Genomic DNA, 23,477 nt, shown 5'->3' with positions numbered 1-23,477 from the left:
TTCACTCGACCACCTGAGCCTGTAGCTCCCCTTCTGGCTTTTTTGGTGGTTAATTGAAGATAAGAGTCTCATGGACTTCCCTGCCCAGGCTGGTTTTGAACCACAATCCTCTGATCTCAGCCTTCTAAGAAGCTAGAATTATAGGTGAGAGCCATTGGCACCCAGCCCATTTCTACATCTTATGTTTGAAGAAAGAATTAGTTTTTCCCTCAGTAATTTCATTAAATAAAACATTGAAAATGTAATAAACTGAAGTGAATTTTAGTGAATACCAGCATCAACAATAATTTTAATACTTTTAAGTTGTTTAGTGTCTTAAAACAATTAAAAAATTAGAAAGTCATTTGTTGTCTGAAGTGAAGCACGCACTTTTGAATCAGTACCACAAGGTGGCAGAATTGTTTCTTTTTTAAAAAATACAGTAAATCCTTGTTATCTAAAAATGAAGTTTTCCATGTGGTTAAATTTTATATATTAGAACTTTTAAATTTTAACTTTTTTTGATAGAAAGCTTTCTAAACTACATTCCTTATTCTCCTGATTTCTTAAGTAGTAGAACTTAACCATTCTCAGTGAGTCATTCAAATGCAGGTTATTGGATATGATTTAGATGGACTATGGATAACAATTGGAAAGGGAGTGGTCCTTTGCGCTTAAAAGCTGCTTTTTGCTTATCTAATTACTTTTTCTGTTAGAAGTAAAGTGAATCTTGTTAGTGCCAGACCGTTTCTTGTGTGGTAAAACATGCCTGCTTTCTGCAAAATTAAATAGTAAGTGAAGACAGACCTTGCTTTTTCCTGAGCCCACAGTGGGGTGGTGACAGGGCATTTGGAGAAGAAAATAAACTATGATGTTTTTAATTTTTTTCACCTAGGCCACCCTGGTAAAGGTGGCACCTGGGAGGAATAGGATCTTGTAATCATGAGGAATATTAGAAAGTAATGCAAGTACTTGTGGAGCTTTAAGAAATTTTCCCTGTAATAATCTTGTGGTTTCTGAGGTATATGTAATTTGTGTGGAGGAGATAATGATTATAAAGCTTATGGCCAAATGTCAATCTTTTGTGTTCTGATGATTAGAGAGCTGTTCCACAGCATCTGGCCCCACTGTTGGTGATAAGAGAAGCACTGAGTTTAGTCTGTAGTATGTAGATGCTGCTTTCCAGAGCCTCTCTCTCCCTTTCCATGTAATATCCAGGGCTATAGTTCTAGATAACGCACGTTGAAAAATAGGACAGTAGGGAAGCTTCCTTCCTTCTCTGTTTCCTTCCTTTTTCTAATCTTTTAAATGATATGACACATAGAATCTCTTGGACCCAAGTCTCAAGATGAGACAGTAGAGCTTCACACACACACTGATGGTGCAGTTGAACTCTGCTCATTAGAGGCAGAGGAGGAGGAGGAGGAGGACATGATTTCCACAGCCGTCTCATACTTTCCTGGCTTTCTGAAATGTTCATCAACGGTGCTTCCAGTTTTTCACTTGTGTAGTTTTGCACAATTGTAAGTAACAGAAATAATTACAGATTTTGTTCCCCCTATCTTGCATTTCCCTCGGCTTGGGTAATGGAGAATGGTTATAAGTGCTCCAGAAGGGCTTGCCAGGAGCGAAAGTTATAAATGAGCTTCACCCAAATGGGTACTAAAGCATAGACACTTGATTCTTTCTTCTTAGCTTACCCTGGCAACATCTTTTTATTTTACTTATTTTAGCTTCATAGTGGAGGAATAAGTGGCACTCTTATGACTGAAATATATGGTACATTTTCTTAGTTTGTACCTCTACAATATATATACTTTCTGGCCCAGTAACATTACTTTTTTACTTTTTAGTAAAATAATCCTATTAAAGATTGACAAACTGGTTTAGTGGTCTACATAAAAGGTTTGTGCTTTAAAACACAGCCTGTACCGGCTGTGTTGCCTTAGGCAAAGTTTTGTGTTAACTGTACACTGAAACTAAATTAATTCTTAACTTTGAGATTACCAGAAGGATTAGATGCAAGAGCTTGATTTGTATAAGAACATTTTTCATGTTATGCCAAAAGGCTAGGAACTATTAGCAAAAGCAGCTTGTTTGATGTATTGTATAATTTAAGCATTTGATTCTAATACATCTAGAATCCCATTAAAATATTTAAATAATTTGCTTATAATTAAATATTTTCTCCTTTAAATGCAGTTTAAGATACATTTACTTTTTGCATTGTAATTGACTATATAAGAAGCTAGAGGTGTCAAGGACGGGTATGTTATAGATCGTGTCTGTTTGTTACAGTCTTCAGATTAGGACATAACCTGTAGGTTGTCTGTTATCATTAAAGGACTTGTAATTGAAGGGGCAACAGGCATGAGACTGTTTAAGAAAATTAAAGTGAGGGGTTGGGAAAGTGGCTCAGTGGTAGAGCGCTTGCCTCTCATGCATGAGGCCCTGGGTTTGAATTCCTCAGCACCACAGAAGCAGAAAAAGCCAGAAGTGGCTCTGTGGCTCAAGTGGTAGACTAGCCTTGAGCGAAAGCAGGGCATATTTGCTTGGATCAAGTTGGAGAGAGATAGGAGCCAATTTGTCCAGTTGGGATGACATGGCAGTCGATTACAATATTTGATTTTGGGTAAAGGTGGTAGCAGTAGAAACATAGTAGTAGAAGTCAGAGAGATTGTTAGGGTAAAATTAGCCAGATACAGCAATTTGAAATGAGGTTAAGAAAAAAATTATATTATGTAAAATTTTTGTCAGGAGCAGAAAACTTAAATACAGGACTATCATTTATAGGAAAATAATGTCTGTGCATTTAGTGTTCTGTAAATTCTTCATCATCAGAGAGATAATGTTACTTGATTTAAAACTCAATAAATGGAAGGCACTTTTGACTTTGAGCCTGATTTATAGGATTTGACTAGGATCACACAGGATAGTGCTTCCAAAATACTGGGTAAATCCGAACTGCCTTGTTCCAGATGGAAGGTATCTTAAATAAAGGGGTTAAAAGCACAGACCTGTGTGGGTCTACATCTTGAAATCTAGATCCATTTACCATTACCTAGTTGATCTATCTCTCTGTGTCCCAGCCTTCTTTAACCTTAGAGTTCTGCAGTAATAAGGTAATGCGTACATAAAGGGTGTGCGACATGTTATGAATGTTACATAAATGATAGTGCTTTTGTTGTCCATTTCTGAAAATTCTAAGTCACAGGTTTGGCAAATAGGCTCAAGAAATCTGTATTTTATAAATATTCTCATTGCCATTCTGATTACCAGGTAGTTGCAACCTATTTTTCTGCCTCTCTCTATAGAACTATAGTTAAACCACTCTATGCATTTTTACCCTTTATTTTGACCCCTCAAGAAATTTTTACATGGCAGGTGCTGGTTGAATGTGTTAAGTCTTAAATGGAATGTTTAAATTCACTTATATCCCTCCATAACTAGCTCTCAGCTTCCATCCTCCTCACTCCCATCCCAAGGTCCCCTCTCAGTGAATTGAAGAATACAGGTCCTAGTCCTTAGTTAGGTACCAGCCCTTCAGACTGTCTCATCTAGAAGCTTCCATTTGTACTCGTTGTTCTTGGTACTCACTCTTTACCTGTGGTCATTAACAGACACTGCTTGAGATGGAGTCTCATGAACCTTTTTTTTTTGCTCAAGCTAGCCTCAAACTGAATCCTCTTTTCTGGTTCACAGGTTAGGTAGGGTTACAGGTTATAGGTTAAAATTACAGGGTGACAATGTTCTCAGACACTTTGTATTCATATACTGTTTTGTAGAATGGGAACTTCTTTGTACAACCACTTAAAGATAATAGAATTTAAAAAGCTTAAAATAAAAAAAAAGATTACAGGAGCACTATGCCCATCAAAATTGCAGGTGTTTTTATGGATAAATAAGATCAGATGTGTGTTTTGTTTCTGTTTTACTTTTGTTGTGCTCCCCCTTCCTCCCCCGCCCCCTCCGCCCAAGACCTATTTTCCAGTCCTCTGATTATGGCTGATCTAGTGGTTTGTATCCCTGGCTTCCCATTTAAGTCACCCGCACAAAACCCTTAAATCAGAATCTTGAAGGGATTGGCCTGAACATCTGTTTTTATTTATTTATATTGTTATTATAAAGGTGATACACAGACAGAGGGGTTACAGTTACATAAGTCAGTTAAAGAGTATATTTCTTTTTGGACAGTGTTACTTCTTCCCTCCTGAGCATCTATTTTTGAAAAGCTTCCTTCTTGATGCCAAAATTGAGCCAAGGTTGAGGGCTCCTGACTTAGTCTCATCACTGTCATACGCTTCTATGCCCTGCTACAAAGCAATGTTTCATGCATCTGAAGTAAATGTAACTTGCCTACTCCAGCAATGCTTTGGGGTCAATAAGGACAAAATGTTTCCTGGGAGGCCCTTGTATTCCTATCTCTGTTCATATTTTTCTCTTGTCATTTCCACATTTCCCATGTTAGGTCAAGGTCCTCTATTACTTACTGCCCTAGGACTATAAAAATTCCCTTAAGAATGCAAACATGTCTTATATGCCAAAATGTATATATTTCTGTACACCTTCTGTTCCTGTAAAATTGTGTGCTAAAAATATTACTGGGGGTGGGGGAGAGCTAGGGGTAGCCACAAAATCTTCATAGCTTCATAGTCAAAGCACTCAGGAAAAGGAAAATGGTGCCAGCTCCATATAACTGCCAGCTCTAATGGTAGATATTAAAAGTACACAGAAACAGAGTGAAATGCCAGCAACATACTCCTAGAGTAGAGGTTGCAATCGTTGAGCTACCACAGGGGTGGTCCTGGGGCTCTAAGCCAGTGCACTGCTTAGAGGTTGGGTGTAGGCCCTTGTGTAACCCAGCAGGAACTGCCAGTGGATGCTTGCCTTTAAATTTGGTCATCAAGTTTTGTTATATGCAAACGAAAGGAACTTGATGTTATTCTAGCAGGGGGACTAAAAGCTCTCTCTTCCACGTATTCTGCAACCCTGTGCAACTTTTGTGTTAAACTGACTTTTCATTTACTTAATCAATTAGCCTCTGGAAAATTAATTTGCCACCCAGAAATGTGTTATTTAACAAAGGGAAGGGAGGGAAGGAGGGAGGGAAAGAGGGAGAAAGGTAGGTGGATGTGATAGATAGATGTGATGTTACTTAGGATCTTTCTTTACTACCAGATTGTGAGTTCCATGAGGCCAAAGATGGCATTTGATCAGTGAGTGGATGGCTTGGAGAAAACTTCTCTAGTCTTTTTTTTTTGGGGGGTCCGGTCGTGGGGCCTGAACTCTGGGCCTGGGCGCTGTCCCTCAGCTCTTCAGCTCAAGGCTAGCGCTCTACCACTTGAGCCACAGCGCCACTTCTGGCTTTTTTCTTTTTGCTTATGTGGTGCTGAGGAATCGAACCCAGGGCCTCGAACATGCAAGGCAAGCGCTCTACCACTGAGCCACATTCCCAGCCCCGAGAAAACTTCTCTAAAGAAAATGGTAGGAGTGATATGTGCAGTGAATGTCCTTTATAAAAATGGAATGATAAAAGTACTATATATAATCTAAGGGAAAGCTGAATAAGTTAAAGGAAGAAACACTGTTGGCTTTGTTAAAAGTCATGTTTTAACAATGATGCTTTATGCATAGCTTTTAAAATACATTATTGTCTGTGTTGCTATGTAACCATTACCATGAAGTTCCATATCATTAGACAACAATAGGATTTATTATCTTAATGTCTGAGGGTCAGGAATTTGGGAGTAGCTTAGCTTGATGGTTCTGGCTCAAGATCTCTCAAGGGGTGACAGTCAAGCTACCAGCTGGGGCTACATCACATGCAGACCTGATACTGGGCCTGGAAGGTCCTTCCAAGATGGCCCACAGTCATGGCTGGAGAGGATACTGGCTCTTGGCAGGAAGCTTGTCAGTTTTTTGCAACATAGAACTCTCCACAGGGCCGCACAAGGGCTGGGCTATAGGACACAATAGGAGAGTGTGTTCAAAGAAGATGCAATTGAAGCCTTGTACTTAGCCTTAGACACCACACACCATCGCTTGTTCAGCATTTTTCTCAGGTCAACACTGCTCACACGTGTAGGTACCAGGAAAGGAGGATCTTTGGAGCCATCTTAAAGGCTGGCTGTTGGTTACACATTTGCCTTATAGTTGTCATCTTAGGATCTGTAATAGTCCTTCATCTTTTCTTTCAGTTAGCATGTGTTTTTCATACTGCCTATTTATTTTTGGTGAGTGTACATAACTCCCTAGTTTCTTTTGTTTATAAACATGAATTCACTTTAACATATTTTGAATATCCTGTGCATAGGTAGGCATGTTAAATTGTTGGTATATTCGGAATATGAAAATGTGAGTTAGCTATATACATGTGAAATACCAATTGGCACAGTAAACTGTATGGAAAAGTTTGGTTTTCCTTTGCTTTTGCTTTCATTGTTTGATCCATCATTCTAGTATTCTTTGACAGTGTTTTGCATTACTATATCTATATTGCAGATAGGGTTTCTTTAAGCCTTTTTCTCCTTTATCTTAATAGTAAATAAACACTAATTGTGAATATTTTTTATGACATTCCCTAATCAAAATACAAAAATTTAAGGATTTAGACAATCATTTTAACTATTAAAAGACAGTAGTACTTTCTTTGTAAAACTCTAGAAATCCAACTGTTAATCTGATTTTATTTGCACTGGCTCATCCAAGTCCAAGTGCACAGTGTTATACTAACAGGCTGAGTGGTCACCTTCACTTTTAAGTCAGTACCAAGCGTATAGCCACAGAACTGCAGTTTAGCTAAGGCTAAATGCATAAACCATCATGATCACTTTTTCTATCATCCTGAACAGACTGACAAGTAATACACCTGTGTGAAGTTTGTGAATATATCCAGTTAAATTTGATATGTACATATGAAAGCATTACCACATTTAAAAGAAGTTTTTCACCCAAAAGACTGAGGCAGGAGGATTGGGAATTTCAGACCAGCCTAGCTTTCCTATAGATACCCTATCTCAAAAACCCAAACAGAAGTTTCCATGGACTTTGTACTAAAATTTATAATTTCAGGAAATGTCATGTGGTTTTATGCCCATTTATTTTTCCCTTGTGTTTATACATAGATGCTTTTGTTACTTTTGTAAGTAAAATTGGCCTCTTTGAATAAAACTTTAGGTTTTTTAGGTCAGAGTTAGAATTCAGATTAATTCAGATGGAAGGACTAAACAATTTAGTACATAGCTAGCCAGTGACATTGAAAAGAACAACATGTATAAATGGTTTTTTGTTTCTCAAGCTCTTAGTGATTTTAAGTAGCCTGCATCAAATTGGTTGTAACTATACATTAGCTTTCAGCTTTCTCAAAGATGAACATTAAAAAAAATTCTAGACACATCATTTCAGTGGACTGACATATGGTGCTTTGTTCTTACTTTTTGTTCTCCTATAGCTTTGTAACTTTTTAAACTATTCTCTTTCATTTTTCTCCAATGCTGTGAGATTGAACCCAAGCCTCATGCATGGTAGAAAAGTGCTCTGCCACTGAGCTATACTTTTTTTTTTTTTTTGTCTGTTGGTTAAAACAGAGTTTACCCATATAATCCAGGCTGGCCTGGAATTTTTCGTCCTTAGCTTTTCTAGGGATTACTGTGGTAGACTACTGTGCCTGGTTTATATATGTTATTTGACTATTATGTCTGGTTTCTATGTTCTTTAAGATCCAGATAAAATACTTTAAATAACTTTTAATATTTTATAGTTCACAATGGATGTTTAAATTCTGTCTATATACATTGATATTATGTATGATATGTGTTAATTTAGATCTTCATGTTCAATTTGTATTCACTGTTGTTTGTAGGCTTTTAAATGATTTGCCGGGGTAAATGGTCCATATAACTAAAAGTCTGTGGGCTAGGGTATGAATATCTTAAATGTTGGCTAAGTCTGAGCATAAAGCACTGAGAGGCTTATTAGAAATATGTTATTGCCTCTGCATTTTGTTGGGCAAAATCTGCTCTGCTAGTTTCATAAAAGATTAAATGACTACTGTGATGTACTTTGTATTGCCATTTTTTATTGCCCAGTATATTTAGAAAAACCCATGAAAAAAATGTGTGATCTTACAAAGCATTTTAAAACCAGGTGCTTCATTAAGTTCTTGTTCTCCTGGAGTAACGTTCCTTTATGTGATGGGGAATCCAGGTGTCACTGGTCTCAATTATTCTTAGTATGTAAAAGCTTCTATATGATATATAGAAAGATGTAGAGTTTTTTTTTTTCGGTGCTACTGGGGATTGAATCTAGGACGTGGACCATGCTACCACGTGAGACACACCCCCAGCCTTGTGTGTGTGTGTGTGTGTGTGTGTGTGTGTGTGTGTGGAGTCTTATTTATTAAAGTAGTAGATTCAATTGAAATGATTATTGTAAACCTGGCTGCTATTAAACCACTTCTCCTTCTCACTGTGAGCGGAGATCCTTATAAGACTGGGCTCGTGGTCATGTTTTTATCCTCCCTCTTACTGGGAGGCTGTCTGCCAGAGCTGGGCATACTCTCCATACTGAGCCCTTTCCCTTCAGGCAGTGTTGATATTAGATAGTTTGCTCCAGTTAAAATTTTCCAGCTCCTCTTTTCCCCCAGAATTTTTACTGTTGCCTGGGGTTAATGTGCTGTGGGGCACATTTCAAATACCTTAACATTATTTTCAAGATTGGAATGGGGCTGGAAGATCTCTGAATGAATAATCTTCCTTCATTTCCCACCATTCTGCAGTCCTTTCAAGTGTCCCTACGTCTCAGGCCCTTTCCACAAAAATGCTTTGACCTCCTACTGCTGTTTGGATGTGCTGTTTGCTTTCCTTCATGTGTTTATTCTCTTGTTTTGTGATCTTAAGATTTAATTTAGGAGGAAATCCTTTTGTGAGACTTTCCTTCCAAACCCCCTTTCCTGCCCTGCCCTCAGTTTCCTCCTCCTGGGTTCTTATGGCTGGCACCTGCCAGAAGTGATCATACTTCTTAGTTTGCCCTGTAATTATTGCTTACAAGTCTGCCTTCTAGACTCTACCCTCTTTCCTGGGTAAGTACCCTGATGTATCCTGGATTTCAGACAGAGGTGTTCTCCTCAGGCACAACTGCTGTTTGTGGTCTGATGCCTTGAGAAAGATGTGATGGTCCCTACAGGCCACCCGGGGTATACCTCATATAGCTTATTGTTGGCTTTATGTTGCATTCTTCTGGGTTTTTTCACATCTGTTTTCGTAGTGTCTCCATTCATTGGGGAGAATAAATATTTCATGGTTTAACTTCTTCTGACAGCTAATAGTGCCCTGATGAATCTCCCTTTTACCCTGGTGGCAACCTCCCTTGCTAGCCTGTCAATCCATTTCCATCACCCTCCGCTCAGTTTTTTGTTTTTTGTCTTCCTTTTGAAGTTTGAGTTTAATGTCAGTATTGAACCTCTTTTCTCTGCCTACTCGTTCCCTGAAAAGGAAAAAAAGCCAAGTCTGGCTTTGGCCCTTGGAAGGGGCCTTGTTTGAATTTCACATGCATCCCCTCTCTCTTCTCATTAAGCACTTCACCCACTAGGGTTGGGACAGGTAGGAAGAAAAGAGGCAGGTGTCTGTGTACCCAAGTTGTAATGTTCTGCTTCTTGGTGTTGGTTACAGCTGTTTTTCTGTTCAATGGGCCATTGGAAGTTCTCTAGAAAACCATTAAGTCACTTGGTAATAGAGATCTGATCTATCAATTTCTTTTCTGCTTCCTTCATATGAAATGATCACTGTGCTGGCTTTTACCCAAAAGACTCCTGTCTCAGGGAAGACTCCTGAAATATAGTTCAAGCTCAGTTATTTTTCTATAGTGAATACTAGACCTACATAAAGTACATGTTTTTGCCAAGCCAAATGACTGCTCTAGGGGTATGTGATCTATTGGTTCCATTATCTCTTTCCTGCATATTTCTGAAGTAATTTTACCTAATCCTATGAATATTTACCTGACCTTATGAGTAGTTATAACTTGATGCCCAGTCAGCCTGTTTCATATCCTAACAGCTAAAGAGAACCAGCTCACCAAGAGCTCACTATTATCACCTAAACTAGACCTAGACAGCTTGTACCAGTTTGTGAGGCTCATATACCACCTCTGGACCTTGATTTGGTTTTTAGACTGTCTCCCAGCTGGTTTCTGTAAGATGGGTGGTTTGAGATGATTATTGTGGTTGCATTGAGATCAGCAGAGGTTGGCACTTTATGATCTTTTTACCCTTCTAGTTCTAATATTCTTGGGTTTTAGATCTCTGTACATGGATCTGAAATTTCTGGTCTGTGTTTCTAGAGCACAGTGTATTGAGTGGGAAGTTATCTCTATGCCCCTTCTTACAATTAATTAGATAAAACCTGGACACAGATTTGTCTTTGAGTATCCATTTCCAAGCCTAAGAATAAGTCTGCTGGAATTAAATCATCTCTGAGCTTCATTTTATCTAAAACATAAATATTGATTTTTATTAGCATATATTAAATTACACATAGAAGTTTCATCATGACATTTCCACACATGCGTAGAATGTATCTGGATCATACTTACCCTTCTCTTTTTTTTTTTGCCAGTCATGGTGCCTGAACTCTGGGCCTGGGCGCTGTCCCTTAGCTCTTCAACTCAAGGCTAGTACTCTACCACTTGAGCCACAGCACCACTTCCAGCTTTTTCTGCTTATGTGGTGCTGAGGAATCGAACCCAGGGCCTCATGCATGCAAGGCAAGGACTCTACCACTGAGCCACCTTCCTAGCCCCCATACTTACCCTTCTGTACTCTCTTAAGCACCCCTCTTGCCTTCCTTTTTTTTCCTAACCCTTCTATCTCCCTCTCATGGCATGAGGTTTTTGAAATAGAAAACCATAATTGGGACACTTCTTCAGATTTTAATATAGAATATCATTTAGATTCTAAATCTGTGTTCCCTTTTTTGTCCATAGCTCTTGATTTTCATAATCAGCACCACTATTTAGCAGAAGTGGTATTCGTGGAGAAATTTGGCTGCAGAATGATTATTCTTGTGAAGATGAAAAATAAAACCATATTTACCATTTGAATCCTCTTGCTTAGAGGCATGGAGAGAGTTGTCTCATCTCCTGCCCTGGCTATAGAACTCCCACTGCAGCTGTCCTCTTGAGCAAAGTGTTTCTCACTGTCTTTGAAACAGGAGGATCAGGGTCGGGTGGGGAGAGAATGTTGAGTCTTTCAGCATGTGTGTATTCAGAAATGGTTTCAGTAAATAAGGCAACGAGAAAAAGGAATATACAAACAGCCATGAGAGAATTAAAGGTTGTTTTTAGAATTCTAATAGTTAGCTATCATAAATGTTAGAGAAAAACACAGAAAAGATATACTTTTAGAGAAACATGTACTAGATATAGGTGTAAAAAATAAATATGAAAAATTTACTGGTACCTTGCTAGAATTTTTAAAATTTTTATACTTGAAGCAAATATTTATTTTCTGTCTTTTAACACTAATGGGACTTAGGGATGTCAGTAACATCAATATAGCTGTTATTTCTTTTGCAGATTAATAGTCAAATGTAACAGCTTTGAGAATGAAGCAAAATGGTAGTTTAAAGTTCAGCAATTTACTTTCTATGATCCTAGAATAATTAACTGATTGTAAAATAAGTGCATTTAATGTCTTTTACTGTGAAGATATACATATCTTTGGTTTATGTCTTTAGTAGTACTTCCTTTCCTTTTTTGCTTATTCTTTAAAATATTTTTAATGTTTTCAAGGTCACATGTCTAGACATCTAGTCAAGTTTATAGAAACAGAAGGTGGAATGGCAATTACCAGGGGCTGCAAGAAGGGGAGATGGCAAGTTGTTTGGATAGTTTTTATTTCCACAAGATGTAAAAATTTTGGATTTCTGGTTTATAACAATATAAACATACTTAATCCTACTGAATTGATTGTATATTTAAAGAGTTGAAATAGAATTCCCATGATGTGATTTCTTTCCTACAATAGAAAGAAAGTATATACATATATAAAGGTCAGTAGAATAAAGTAGAAAAAAAAATAGGAGTTCCTTTTTTACACCCATTCTTCCTAGTCTACTACAGTATATTTGAGATTCATTCATTCTGTTATGTGTATTAGTGGTTCATTTCTTTTTTATTGCTGAGTAGTAGTATTTTGTTATATGGATGTATCATGGTTTATCAGTTTTTCATTTTAAATGATATTTATGTTGTTTCCAGTTTGGTATAATTGTGATAAATCCACAATAGACTTTGGTGATTACATGTTTTTATTTCTTTTGAGTTAATAACTTGAGTTATTCTGTAATGGTATCTTATATAGTTTTAGTTTACATGTCTGTAATGATTAATAATGTTTAGCATTTTCCCATTTGCTTACTGTCCATTTATACTTCATAAGAGATTTACTTTGATAAAATTCATAGTTTTCTCTTAAGTGTTTGCTCATTTGCCTATTATCTGGCTATTATATTTTGAGTTCTTTATGCCTTTTATCAGTTATATGACTTGCAATATTCTTGTAGAATTATATTCAAAGAACAGACTTCTACTTATTTATTTATTTGCCGGTTGTAGGGGCTGAACTCTGGGCCTGGGTGCTGTCCCTCAGCTCTTCAGCTCAAGGCTACTTGAGCCACAGAGCCACTTCTGGTTTTTTTCTGCTTATGTGGTGCTGAGGAATCGAACCCAGGGCCTCATACATGCGAGGCAAGCACTCTACCACTGAGCCAACTTCCCAGCCCAAGTCTTCTACATTTTGATAAGTCTAATTTGCTTGAATTTTTTTCATGGATCATGCTTTTGCTGTCTTAAGAAATCGTTGATAACCAAGCAGTAAATTATTTCTTGTTTTCTTTTTCCTTTTACTCTTTTATTACCATTATAGAAAGAGGTTTCATTGCAATATGTCTATGTGTGCCTAAAATGTACTTCTATCAAATTCATTCCCTCTATTGCTCTTTTCTTATTCTCCTCTTCAAATAACCTTCAGTGGGTTTATTATTCTATTTCATTCTTGAATATGAAGTACTTCAGTCATATACACCAGCCCCTTCACCCTCTCCTTTTTCTTACATTTTCTTATAGGAGATTTATAGTTTGAGATTTTATATTTAGGTGTATGATCAGTTAGAATTTCAGGTTAAAAGCCTTTTCCTCATTTTTCTTTCTAAACATATTTTGATTTATTTATATTTGAGTTGACATAAAATTAATATGAATTCATTGATATAACATTGTTTTGAAGTTCATGTATGTGTTGTGGATAAGTACTTAGCTGAAGTATTTATCTTGATAATTACTCTAGCTATTTAACAAATGCATTACTTCACCTAATTAACATTTTAATGAAATACCTAACATCCACTCAGCATTTTCAAAAGAACACTGTCATCACTAACTGAAATTACTATGCTGTATACAAGAGATCTCTTGAACTTATTCCTCCTGTCTTGTGATTAGAAAGCCTTTGACCAACATCCCTCCCATCTTCATCTCTCCCCACCACCCTATCTCTTAATCACTGTTCTACTCTACTTTTGTGAGATCAACTATTTTAGATTGTACATGCAAGTGAGATCAAGAAGTATTTGTCTTCCTGTCTCTGGCCTATTTTGTTTTATAAAATATCCTCCAGTTCCACTCATGTTGCAAATGGAAAGATTTTATTCTTTTCTAATAGTTGTATATTTTGTTGTATATGCATCACATTTTCTTTAGCAGGCAATCTTGTGGTTTTATTGGCTTAACCAGGTAACCATATTTAAGAGGAGGTGACCTGGGAGTCCCTAAACGTCTGTGATTTGGCTAAGTGTGGAGTGAGTGACCCACCTTATCTGTTTCCTTGGAAGTTACTAGTACTGTTCGCTGAATCAGATCAGCTTTGGTGAATACACAGGCCTGCCTCTATAGTTCTATCCTTCTCCATGTTTGATACCAAGATGCATCAGTGAATGAAATGGAATCCATTGGCAGACAACAGCCAAATGCCCCCAATCTCACATGGCCAAGCTTTCTGCTGTCTTTCACATTACTCAGCCAAGAGACCTTATCCTCTGCCCAGTGAGTGAAAGTGGCTTGTTTTATTCAGGCTTTTCAGAGCCTTTTCCACCCTATCAGCAAGTCTTTGCTGATACCTGCTTAGGAACAAGATTTACAAAATGGTCTGGCAGATAGAAAAGGCTTTCTAAGTACTTCCAACCATTTGTGCTTCTGACCCACTGGGTTATTTCTACAGCCTTTACCTCCATTCCTTCCCTCCAATCCTTTAGCTCTTTTTTCTTAAACTTTTCCTAGTTTCACATACAAATTCAATTTTAAGGGAGTCTAGTTCATTAAAGATAGGGAAATACTAGATTTCTAATCATTTTTGGTTGCATATCCTTTGTCTCAGTAAATCCCCAGAAGTATGTTCTCTCTCTCTCTCTCTCTCTCATATTCAATGATCTTTCTTGTAATTTTATTTTAAAAAAATTAGAAGGACTACAAAGTATTGGAAATAACCAAAATGTTTCTCAATATATATATAGCTAAAAAGAGACTCTAGTTGCTTCTATTTGCTTCTTTGCTTCAGAGGGTGGGCAGCTGAAAAGATTGAAATAAAAACATAACATCTCTTTATGTTCAAGAACAATGTGAAAAAATAGAATTCTGTTAATTTAGTAAGCTTTTAAAATGCCAACTGGGAATTTTAGGTGGTTCTCCCTCCTCCACCCCCTACCCTTTACAGTATTCAGGATAAACCCAGGACATTGTTCATGCTAGGCAAGTACTTTACCACTTACCTCCATCTCCAGTCCTAGATTTATTTCTTCATATGACCTTAAAGTCTTTTTTTAAAAAAACTCTTTCATAACTGAAGACAGAATTCAATATCCTTTCATCTGGAGTTGGCATAGTTAAAATATGCAAGTGGACTATTGAGAGTTTCAGAAATATGTTTAACATTCAAAATATCAAGTAGTTAGTAATAATGCTATTTAGAATGTGTGGACATGGGGACCACATGCCTGTAGACTTAACTCTAACTTTAAACTTCCACTTACTGTGTTCCTTTCACTTAAAGAATGAATGTTTCCGAGAAGGTTTATGTCACCTAGTACACATTAGCTATATGTTTACAATGTTATTATTTATTTTTTACAGATACTGAGGTTGAACTCAGGACCTTGTCCTCTTTACTGGGCAGGTGCTCTACACTTGAATCATACCTGCAGCACAAAAGCCCAACATGACCTTATAATGAAAGGGAATCTTGTTTTATATATTGTTATACTTTGGGTTTGTGTTGTTTTGCCTGTCCTTGGGCTTGAACTAAGGGCCTGGGCTCGGTCCCTGAGCCTCTCTGTGCTCAATGTTAGCGTTCTACCACTTGAACCATGGCACCACTTCTGGCTTTTTCTGCTTATGTAGTACTGAGGAATTGAACCCAGGGCTTCATGCATGCTAGGCAAGCATTCTACCACTAAGCCACATTCCCTGCCCTCTACTTTTGTTTTAACCCAAAAGAGGATTGACTTAAACATTGATCCTACTTGGTTACTCCTAACATCCCACCTTGGGCTATATAAAGTCTGCAAAATCATTTAGTACATAAAGGTTTAGATGTATGGGTGTGGTGGGCTAGGAATAATATTTTGAATATCTAATTGGTCCTTTAAGAACTTACCCCACCCTTGCAACAGTTTCTAAAACTAAAGACCTGGCTTTCAGTGGTGGATCAGCTTCAAAGACTGTCTAAAAAAACTGATGTCAGTTTAGGAAAGGATGTCTTAGAAAGAGAACATTTATTTAGCAGAAGTGTACGTGTGTGCATGTAGGAAGGTAGGGTATGTTTACAGTCATGAAATTATGAAATTTACAAGCAAATTTTCTGTTGGAATTATTTTTGATGCTACAACTTGCCTATGGATTGTTTTTTGTTTTTATAATATTCTGCCATTAGAGGGCAGTATTGTAGAGCTTAAATTTTTGTTTTCAAGTGTTCAGCAAGCTGTATTGTATAATAATCAAGCAAACTTGTAGCCTTGTATTTGTAGTTTATTAAATTCTAACCCTAATAGATAGTTCTTTGCAAGTTTTTAATTACTACAGTCAGTTCTGTCACAGGTTAAAGCCATTCTCTACCCAGATCTCTTGCTTTGGGGTTGTTGAAAGGAGTTTGGTCAGTGTGACTCTAGAAGTGAGCCTGCAGAATTTGACTGCTGAAGTCTGTGTGTGTGTGTGTGTGTGTGTACTAGTATTGGGGCTTGAAATTGTGTGTGTCTGTGTGTACTAGTACTGGGGTTTGAAATTGGGTGCTGTCCCTGAGCTCTTCTTTGCTCAAAGCTAGCGTTCTACCACTTGAGCCACAGCTATACTTCCAACTTTAGTGGCTAATTAGAGATACAAGTCTCTGGGATTTCTCCTGCCAGGGCTCTCTTTGAACCGTGATCCTCAGAACTCAGCCTCCTGAGTAGTTAGGATTACAGGCATGAGTCATTTATACCAGGCAAATGCTGAACTTTGAACTCCAATGAATCCTTCTAACTGGTTCTGTACCCTGTGAATGGGGCAAGAGAATACCTTCAGAGTTTGTATGCTTTGAACACATGTGTGATAGAATTTTTATAGGATTCAGTATTGAAGGAATTGCCACTTAACCTCCAAAAACTTGCCTTAGGAACTTGGTGAAAATAGAGCTATAATTTAGCGTTCTACCTGTGGGTTGGCCTGTCCAGCAGTTAATAGAAGGCATAATTACTGCTAGGGAAGTAAAATTTAAAGGCTTATTTTTCTTGGAGACATTTGGGGAATAATCCCAGGGTTTCATCCTATAAAATCCTTTAATTCTATTTTATATGCTTAGCAAAAGAATTTTTTTTGTTGTTGCTTGATTTTATTTCAAAAAGTAACTGATAAAAGTTGTGTCAAGGTATCTCAAAAGAAGCAGTTTTAATTTTCCATATACTATTTATCCGAATTTTAATAAGCATTTTTGCGGTATTGTTATTATCGTTATAAATAAAACCGCCTGTAAAATGCTCCCATTGCTGCTGCCTGTAAGCACCAGATAACTGAAACAGAGACACTCATTCCTGCTGGTCCCAGGCGGTGGGACTGGGCATGCCCAGTAGCTCCGACGGTTCTGGTTGCAAATAGGAAGCTTTCACGGTCTGCAGCCGCGGGGACCGGCCGCTCGGGAGACCGGGGTCTGGCTCCCTTAAACGTAAGCCGTGCGGGACACAGGTGGTACTTCCAAGGGACCCCCCCCCTTCCCCCTCCTCACTTTCCTCTCTGTAGAGGCGGTGGTCCTGCGTTCCCAAGCGGTGGAGGCCGAGGCGGCCCGCGCCCAGCCCCCAACGTGGCCTAGCCGGCCCGCCGGCAGCCAGCGGGACTGGAGACGTCGGGCGGGGGAGGCCGGAGCGAGGGGCGGAGGGCGGGCCAATCGGCGCGGGCCAATCGGCGCGGCTCCTCCCCGCCTATATGTTCCCGGGGACCCGAGCCGGTCCGGAGCGAGTGCAGCCGGCGGCGGCCGAGTGGAGGTCTGAGCTGCTCTGGGATTCCATCTCCCGATCGCCAGACCCTAGACGCTGCGTTTCTTTAAAGGAAGCCTGCTGTCTCCGCTCCCTCCTGGGCTGCAGAAAGCTAGCAGGTTTTAGCCGGCTTGATCAAGCAAGGCTGCCCGTGTTCCCTCTTTTTTCCACGCGGGTGTTTTTGGCTGCAATTGCATGAAATCCCAATGGTGTAGACCAGTGGCGATGGATCTAGGAGTTTACCAACTGAGACATTTTTCAATCTCTTTCTTGTCATCCTTGCTGGGAACTGAAAACGCCTCTGTGAGACTTGACAATAGGTAAATGTTGTCTGGGATAGTTTCTTTACATTTATCCAGGAGAACCTTGTAATGATGCAGGTAAAAAGATAGCCAGGCGAATTCCTTTGTCCATTGCTAGGGGATTACTGTGACATGGATTTGCTTTTGGAAACGTTCAGAATAGCCTTATTTTCACGGGTCTGGCCAGAGAACAGGCTTTCCCACATTATGTAATTTAGCTCTTTGTGGTTCACTAAAATAGGGAAATGCCTGGATATCCATTAGTAAGAGAGTGGCTGGTATTTTCTGGAGGATTATATATTTCATAGCTTGAAAAACATCCAAAACAGTGATAGCCGTAAAATTGGCGAATGGGGGGGGGGAGAAAAACTATCTTGGATGTTTGAAGATAAATTCCATTTATCGATGATTTATCTTTATCCTTTCTCTTCTCCAGCTCCTCTGGTGCAAGTGTGGTAGCTATCGACAACAAAATCGAGCAAGCTATGGTATGTACTCATTACAAATCATCTGTGCTAACCGTGGGCACGGTACAAAAAGCCGGCTGCTGGGGATGGAACCCGCGGGTCCCCGGGCTGGCTGTGCGTGCGGGGGCTCGCCGCCGCACATTCAGAGATGCCGGTGCTCTCCCCTGCCTGCTAGCGGGCAGCCGCATCCCATGGCTGCCCCCATCCCATGGCCGCCCACCCCGGGGTTTCGCCTCTCAGCAGGACCTTTTCAGGCTCTACCCCTTTGTGGTGGGGCTGTGCCGGGCCCAGCTCCCCGTCCGTGGGTCCTCAACAGTCTTCGGGGATGTGGCTTTACCTGTAATCCCAGGGTTCCACTAGAGAGCGGGGAGGAAGGAGGACCCCGGGAGTGGGGAACTCGGAGAAGGGCCCGCGCGCACACACACACGCACACACACGCACACCGCCCCCCCCCCACGCTCTGTGCTGCTGCACCCCGAAGGACACGAGGAGAAAAGTTTGGTTTTGCCAGTCTGCGCCTGGATTTCTCCCTATTTTTTATTTCCGCCTCGGCCGTTCTTTGTTATTGGAGCAGCGCCTGTGGCTCTTCTCACGGGATTCTCTGCCCACTGTTGCTAGGCAAACTCCGAACCTTTAATTCGGAGCTATAAATAACTCGGCCTTCCATTGGCTGCGACGTCTGCCCAGGTTTCTGTGATGTCAGCTTAATCTCGAAAGGGAGGGGCGTGAGGGGGTGAGGGAAGAAAATGCGGCAGCACGCTCGGTAGGAACTGGCTGCAGCCGGTGCTGGGGGAGGGCGGAAGGGTGGGAGGGAGGCAGGCGGGAGGCGGGAGGCGGGAGGCGGGAGCCGGCCTGGGCGGGGACTTGGCGGCGGGGAAGCAGCCTCGGGCCCTGCCGGCTGGACTGCCTGTCCAGCCCGGCGGCCTCGGCGGCCCGGCCCTGCCGGAGGGCTGACCCCTGGAGCCCCGGCGTAGGTTGCCATCTGGATAGAAAAAAAAAGTGGACTGTGCTTTCCTGGCTGGTGTCTACAGGGAAGTAAGATTCTGTCGGTCCTGGGGCTTGATCTCGGGGTCTGGGCGCTGCCCCTGAGCTCTTTAACTCGAGGCGAGCGCTCGACCACTTTGGAGCCACAGCGCCACTTCCGGCTTTCTAGTGGTTTATTGGAAGTAAGAGTCTCACGGAGTTTCCTGCCCGGGCTGGCTTTGAACCGCGATCCTCCGAGAGTAGCTAGGGTTCCAGGGCGTGAGCCACCGGAGGCGCTCAGCTCAGAAATAAGGACTTTTAGCTTCATCACTTACACATTGATCCGAAGTATTGTGCAGTTGTGATTCTACTCCGATGTCTCCAGTGCTTTTCATGAGCCTGGAAGACAGAATATATAGTTAGACGTATGTAAAAAGGAATATTAATGCTTTAGAAATGAAGAGAACAGGAGATAGTAGTCAATCCTCTCTAGTAAGTTAAATCCTTTCTTTTCGTCTTCCTTTCAGGATCTGGTGAAAAGCCATTTGATGTACGCAGTTAGAGAGGAAGTGGAGGTTTTGAAAGAGCAAATCAAAGAACTAATAGAGAAAAATTCCCAGCTGGAGCAGGAAAACAATCTGCTGAAGACACTGGCCAGTCCTGAGCAGCTCGCCCAGTTTCAGGCCCAGCTGCAGACTGGCTCCCCTCCTGCTACCACGCAGCCACAGGGGACCACACAGCCCCCAGCCCAGCCAGCGTCCCAGGGCTCAGGACCAACCGCATAGCCGCCTATGCCCCGCAGAATGCAGAACTGGCTGCTGCTGTCAGAACTGAACAGACCGAGAAGATGTGCTAGGGAGAATCCGCCTCCACTGTCACCCATCTCATTGCTCGCTGCAAAAGAGACGTGAGACTGACACATGCCATTATCTCTTCTTTCCAGTATTAAACACTCATACGCTTTTGGCTTGAAGAAATTTACTAGTTGGGTGAATTAAAGGTTAATCAGAGAATTAGAATGGATGTTTCCTGTGCAGCTTGGCAGATACCTGAGGAATGGTTTAATTGATGCTGAGGAGCTGTGTGCCTTTCCATCCCCTCCTGCTGCCTACCCCCTTCCAACAGTCCTCTCTGCTGCCTGCATCTTGTGCTCCATGGGGCTAGGAAGTGGGGTTCCTCCTGGACTTTGGGCTCTGTGGTCTCCTCCCCCATGAGGAACTAAAAGAGAGGCCAGAGACAAACTAAAATGAGGGTGGATGCAGTCATTGTACAAGTTGACGACTGTCACCAAAGTCCATAAAAAACAACAACAAAATAGTACTGTGCCTCTTTTCTGAAACATCGAATGACACAAAACTATTAATGACAAACGGTGACAGGTAGCTGGGACCTAGGCTATCTTACTATGAAGGTTGTTTTGCTTATTGTATATTTGTGTATGTAGTGTAACTATTTTGTACAATAGAGGACTGTAACTACTATTTAGGTTGTACAGATTGAAATTTAGATGTTTCATTGGCTGTCTGAAGAGGTGTGGATTGTCTTTTCTAGAGAGATCAACATAAAAACTGCGATATGACAAAAAAAAAACACACCTGAAGAAATTTTTAAGAATTTGGCACAGTTTTAGTCACTTTGTGTATTTTGAAATGTAGCTGCTGAATATCCTGAAGTGAATCCCTGTTCACTGAAGTCTTTCCATTGAGCTGGTTGAATACTTGGAATAATGATCAGTCCTAGGTAATGAGTGGATTTCCCAGTAGGAGTTTCTGCATATTACCTGTATAGTAGTTATATGCATATGTTTCTGTGCATGTTCTCTACACAGTTGTAAGGTGTCACTGTATTTAACTGTTGTACTTGTCAACTTTCAATAAAGCATATAAAATGTTGATACACAAGTGTTTTCACATTACAGTGTTAATATAATTGAAGCCATTTCCGTAACTCCAAAGAAAAAAATTGAAAAATGGTTCAGCAAATAAAATCTTAAAGGGACGCCTGAAGCATGCTTTAAAAGTAAGAGGAAACCAATATTCAAATTGTTAAGCTAAGAGAAAAGTGAAGGGATGATTCAATTTTTAACTATTGCATGACTTGAACAAGTTGCTTTACCCTGTGAGCTGAGAATTAAAAGATAAGGTCTTAAATTCTTCAATGGCTTTAAAAGTACAAGTCCTGAAACCCTAATCTTGAACTAAGAGGGAATAAGCCTTATACTGGGTATAGTCCCAGTTACCACCAAAAGATGGAGATTAGAGTAGTTGAATTCCATTTTCACTTTGGGTTAGGATGTCTTTCCTAGGGTAAAATGAGCTTGTAGCTCTTGGGAGGTTTTTTGTTTGTTTGTCCAAGCAAGACATTATTCCATGGGATTCCAGTACTGTATTTGAAGTGGGACCTGATAAACTAGGAGTTAATGACTCCTAGTTAATTCTGTAAGACTGAGTAGGTCAAAATAAGTACTGGAGTCCTAAAACAAATAAGACTGAGCCTGAGGTCTCCCAGTCTACTGTAGGAGCACTGATGGCCAGCAAACCAACAGAGGACCAGCTTTATCATCTGTCCCAGCCCTTTGCCCTCTGGGAAATGGGGCATGCTCAAGTTCTAAGGCTCACGTATGTCCTGTGGGGCAAGGACTTAAATTTCTACATTGTTTGTTTATCTGACATAGAGCTGGTAGAAGGAAGATTTGAGAGGTAAATGGGACAGCAGAGATCCTGAAAACAATTGTTTTACGAAGAGGAAGGTTGAAGTAGTCAAGTATGGACCACCATAGACAGATGGACATTGCCAATAAAAATGCTTAGGGAATTTGGAGAGGACTTGGAAAACTTGTCATATTAGCTGTTTAGATAGATATTAGTTGTATTGTTATAGTCGTTATTTAGATTAAGTACTTGGTTGAGTAACGTCAAGGAATATTTAGGTAGCGATTATGTTTTCTTTAAAAAGAAAACTATAGAAAACTGAAATTCCTACCCATTTTATCTTTGGTTTTAAGTGAAATACCTTAGTTATGATGAATATTTTAAAATCTCCCTTATTTAATAGGCTTCTGAAAGGTATTCTATGAAAAACTCCCATGGAATTTTAGTACTTGGACATATGTGAAATAAAGTGAATTTTTTTTCAATTTTTTGTGAGTACTAGGGCTTGAACTCAGACCTCACATTCTTCCTTGGCTTTTTTTGCTCAAGGTTGGGGCTCTTGTCACTTGACCTATACCTCCACTTTTTGCTGATTTAATAAGAGTCTTAGGGACTTCGCCCAAACTGGCTTTGAGTCTTGATCTTCAGGTCTCAGCCTCCTGAGTAGCTAGATATGAGCCACCAGCACCTGATTTAAGAATAAAGATGTTTTTCATGTGTTTCCCTCATTTTTGTAATTACCAAACATATGTTAACTGATTGACTTACACTTAGGTCTATTTAAAGTGAATTTTACAAAGACATTTTGCTACTATCAGCCTGTGGGTTGTTATATAATTGATTGTATCACACTTATGTTAGAGCAGGCACAGTTTCCAAAAGGAAAAGAATGTTATAAGAGCACTGCATGTTCATGACATCACCAACTGCTGAGGAAGAGACCTATGCACAGTGAAGGAGAAACAAGGACGTATACATGATCTTAATCATTGCCTTTCTTTCTGCTTAGAATTCTGTAAGTCTGTGACTTCACTTTTGCGTACTTCAAAAGGAAAAAAAAATCTTATTTTTCATTCTATGATCAGTTTGCCCTGCCAGGATGAACTTTATAAATTTCCCCAAGAAATATGTAAAATTTTATTAGAACGCAAATTAGAAATGAAAATGCGATTTCAGTAGTCACTACTGACCCACTTGCATTGTGTAAAATAAGGAGCTGACGCTGCCAAGTTTGACCTGACAATATGACTGATTCTAGATGTCCACTTCAAATCCATTCTGCATGCAATAATGCAATTAGGATTTGAAACCGAGGCAGAAAAGAATGAAATTTCCTCCCATTCTTAGATAAAATGGCCTGGAAATGCAGACTGGGAAGGTACTTGCATCAATGTGGAAAGACATGGAGTTGAGAGATTGCATCTGGCTGTCCTGTCTACCCGGGCCCTACAGGAAGTAGCTGCTTGACCTTTGGACAAGGAATGGAACCCTTCAGACCTGCTTTCTCATCTGCACAAGGATCAGATAGATCACCATGGTTCTGTCCTGCCACAGATATGATAAGGC

The 23,477-nt window shown here is 40.0% G+C and overlaps 1 protein-coding gene across 3 annotated transcripts in view; it reads left to right on the top strand.

The window, feature by feature from the left end:
* Tsc22d1 (TSC22 domain family, member 1) overlaps nucleotides 1-21,161 on the top strand; it is an 89,228-nt gene extending 68,067 nt beyond the window's left edge. The window contains exons 1-3 of one of the 3 annotated variants that reach the window (XM_013009249.1): nucleotides 17,191-17,221; nucleotides 18,267-18,318; nucleotides 19,788-21,161. In XM_013009249.1, coding sequence (XP_012864703.1) covers nucleotides 18,316-18,318; nucleotides 19,788-20,045 — 261 coding nt within the window. In that variant the 5' untranslated portion in view covers nucleotides 17,191-17,221; nucleotides 18,267-18,315 and the 3' untranslated portion in view covers nucleotides 20,046-21,161. Of the gene's footprint in view, nucleotides 1-17,190; nucleotides 17,222-17,487; nucleotides 17,849-18,266; nucleotides 18,319-19,787 lie in introns of those variants that run through there. The other 2 variants (XM_013009245.1, XM_013009244.1) reach the window with 2 other exon arrangements.
* Nucleotides 21,162-23,477: the final 2,316 nt, after the last annotated feature.

The sequence above is a fragment of the Dipodomys ordii genome, unplaced genomic scaffold (assembly GCF_000151885.1).
Source record: "Dipodomys ordii isolate 6190 unplaced genomic scaffold, Dord_2.0 Scaffold1, whole genome shotgun sequence".
Taxonomy (NCBI): domain Eukaryota; kingdom Metazoa; phylum Chordata; class Mammalia; order Rodentia; family Heteromyidae; genus Dipodomys; species Dipodomys ordii.
Note: the sequence above shows the minus strand (reverse complement) of the source record. Positions and strands in the feature narration are given on the sequence as shown.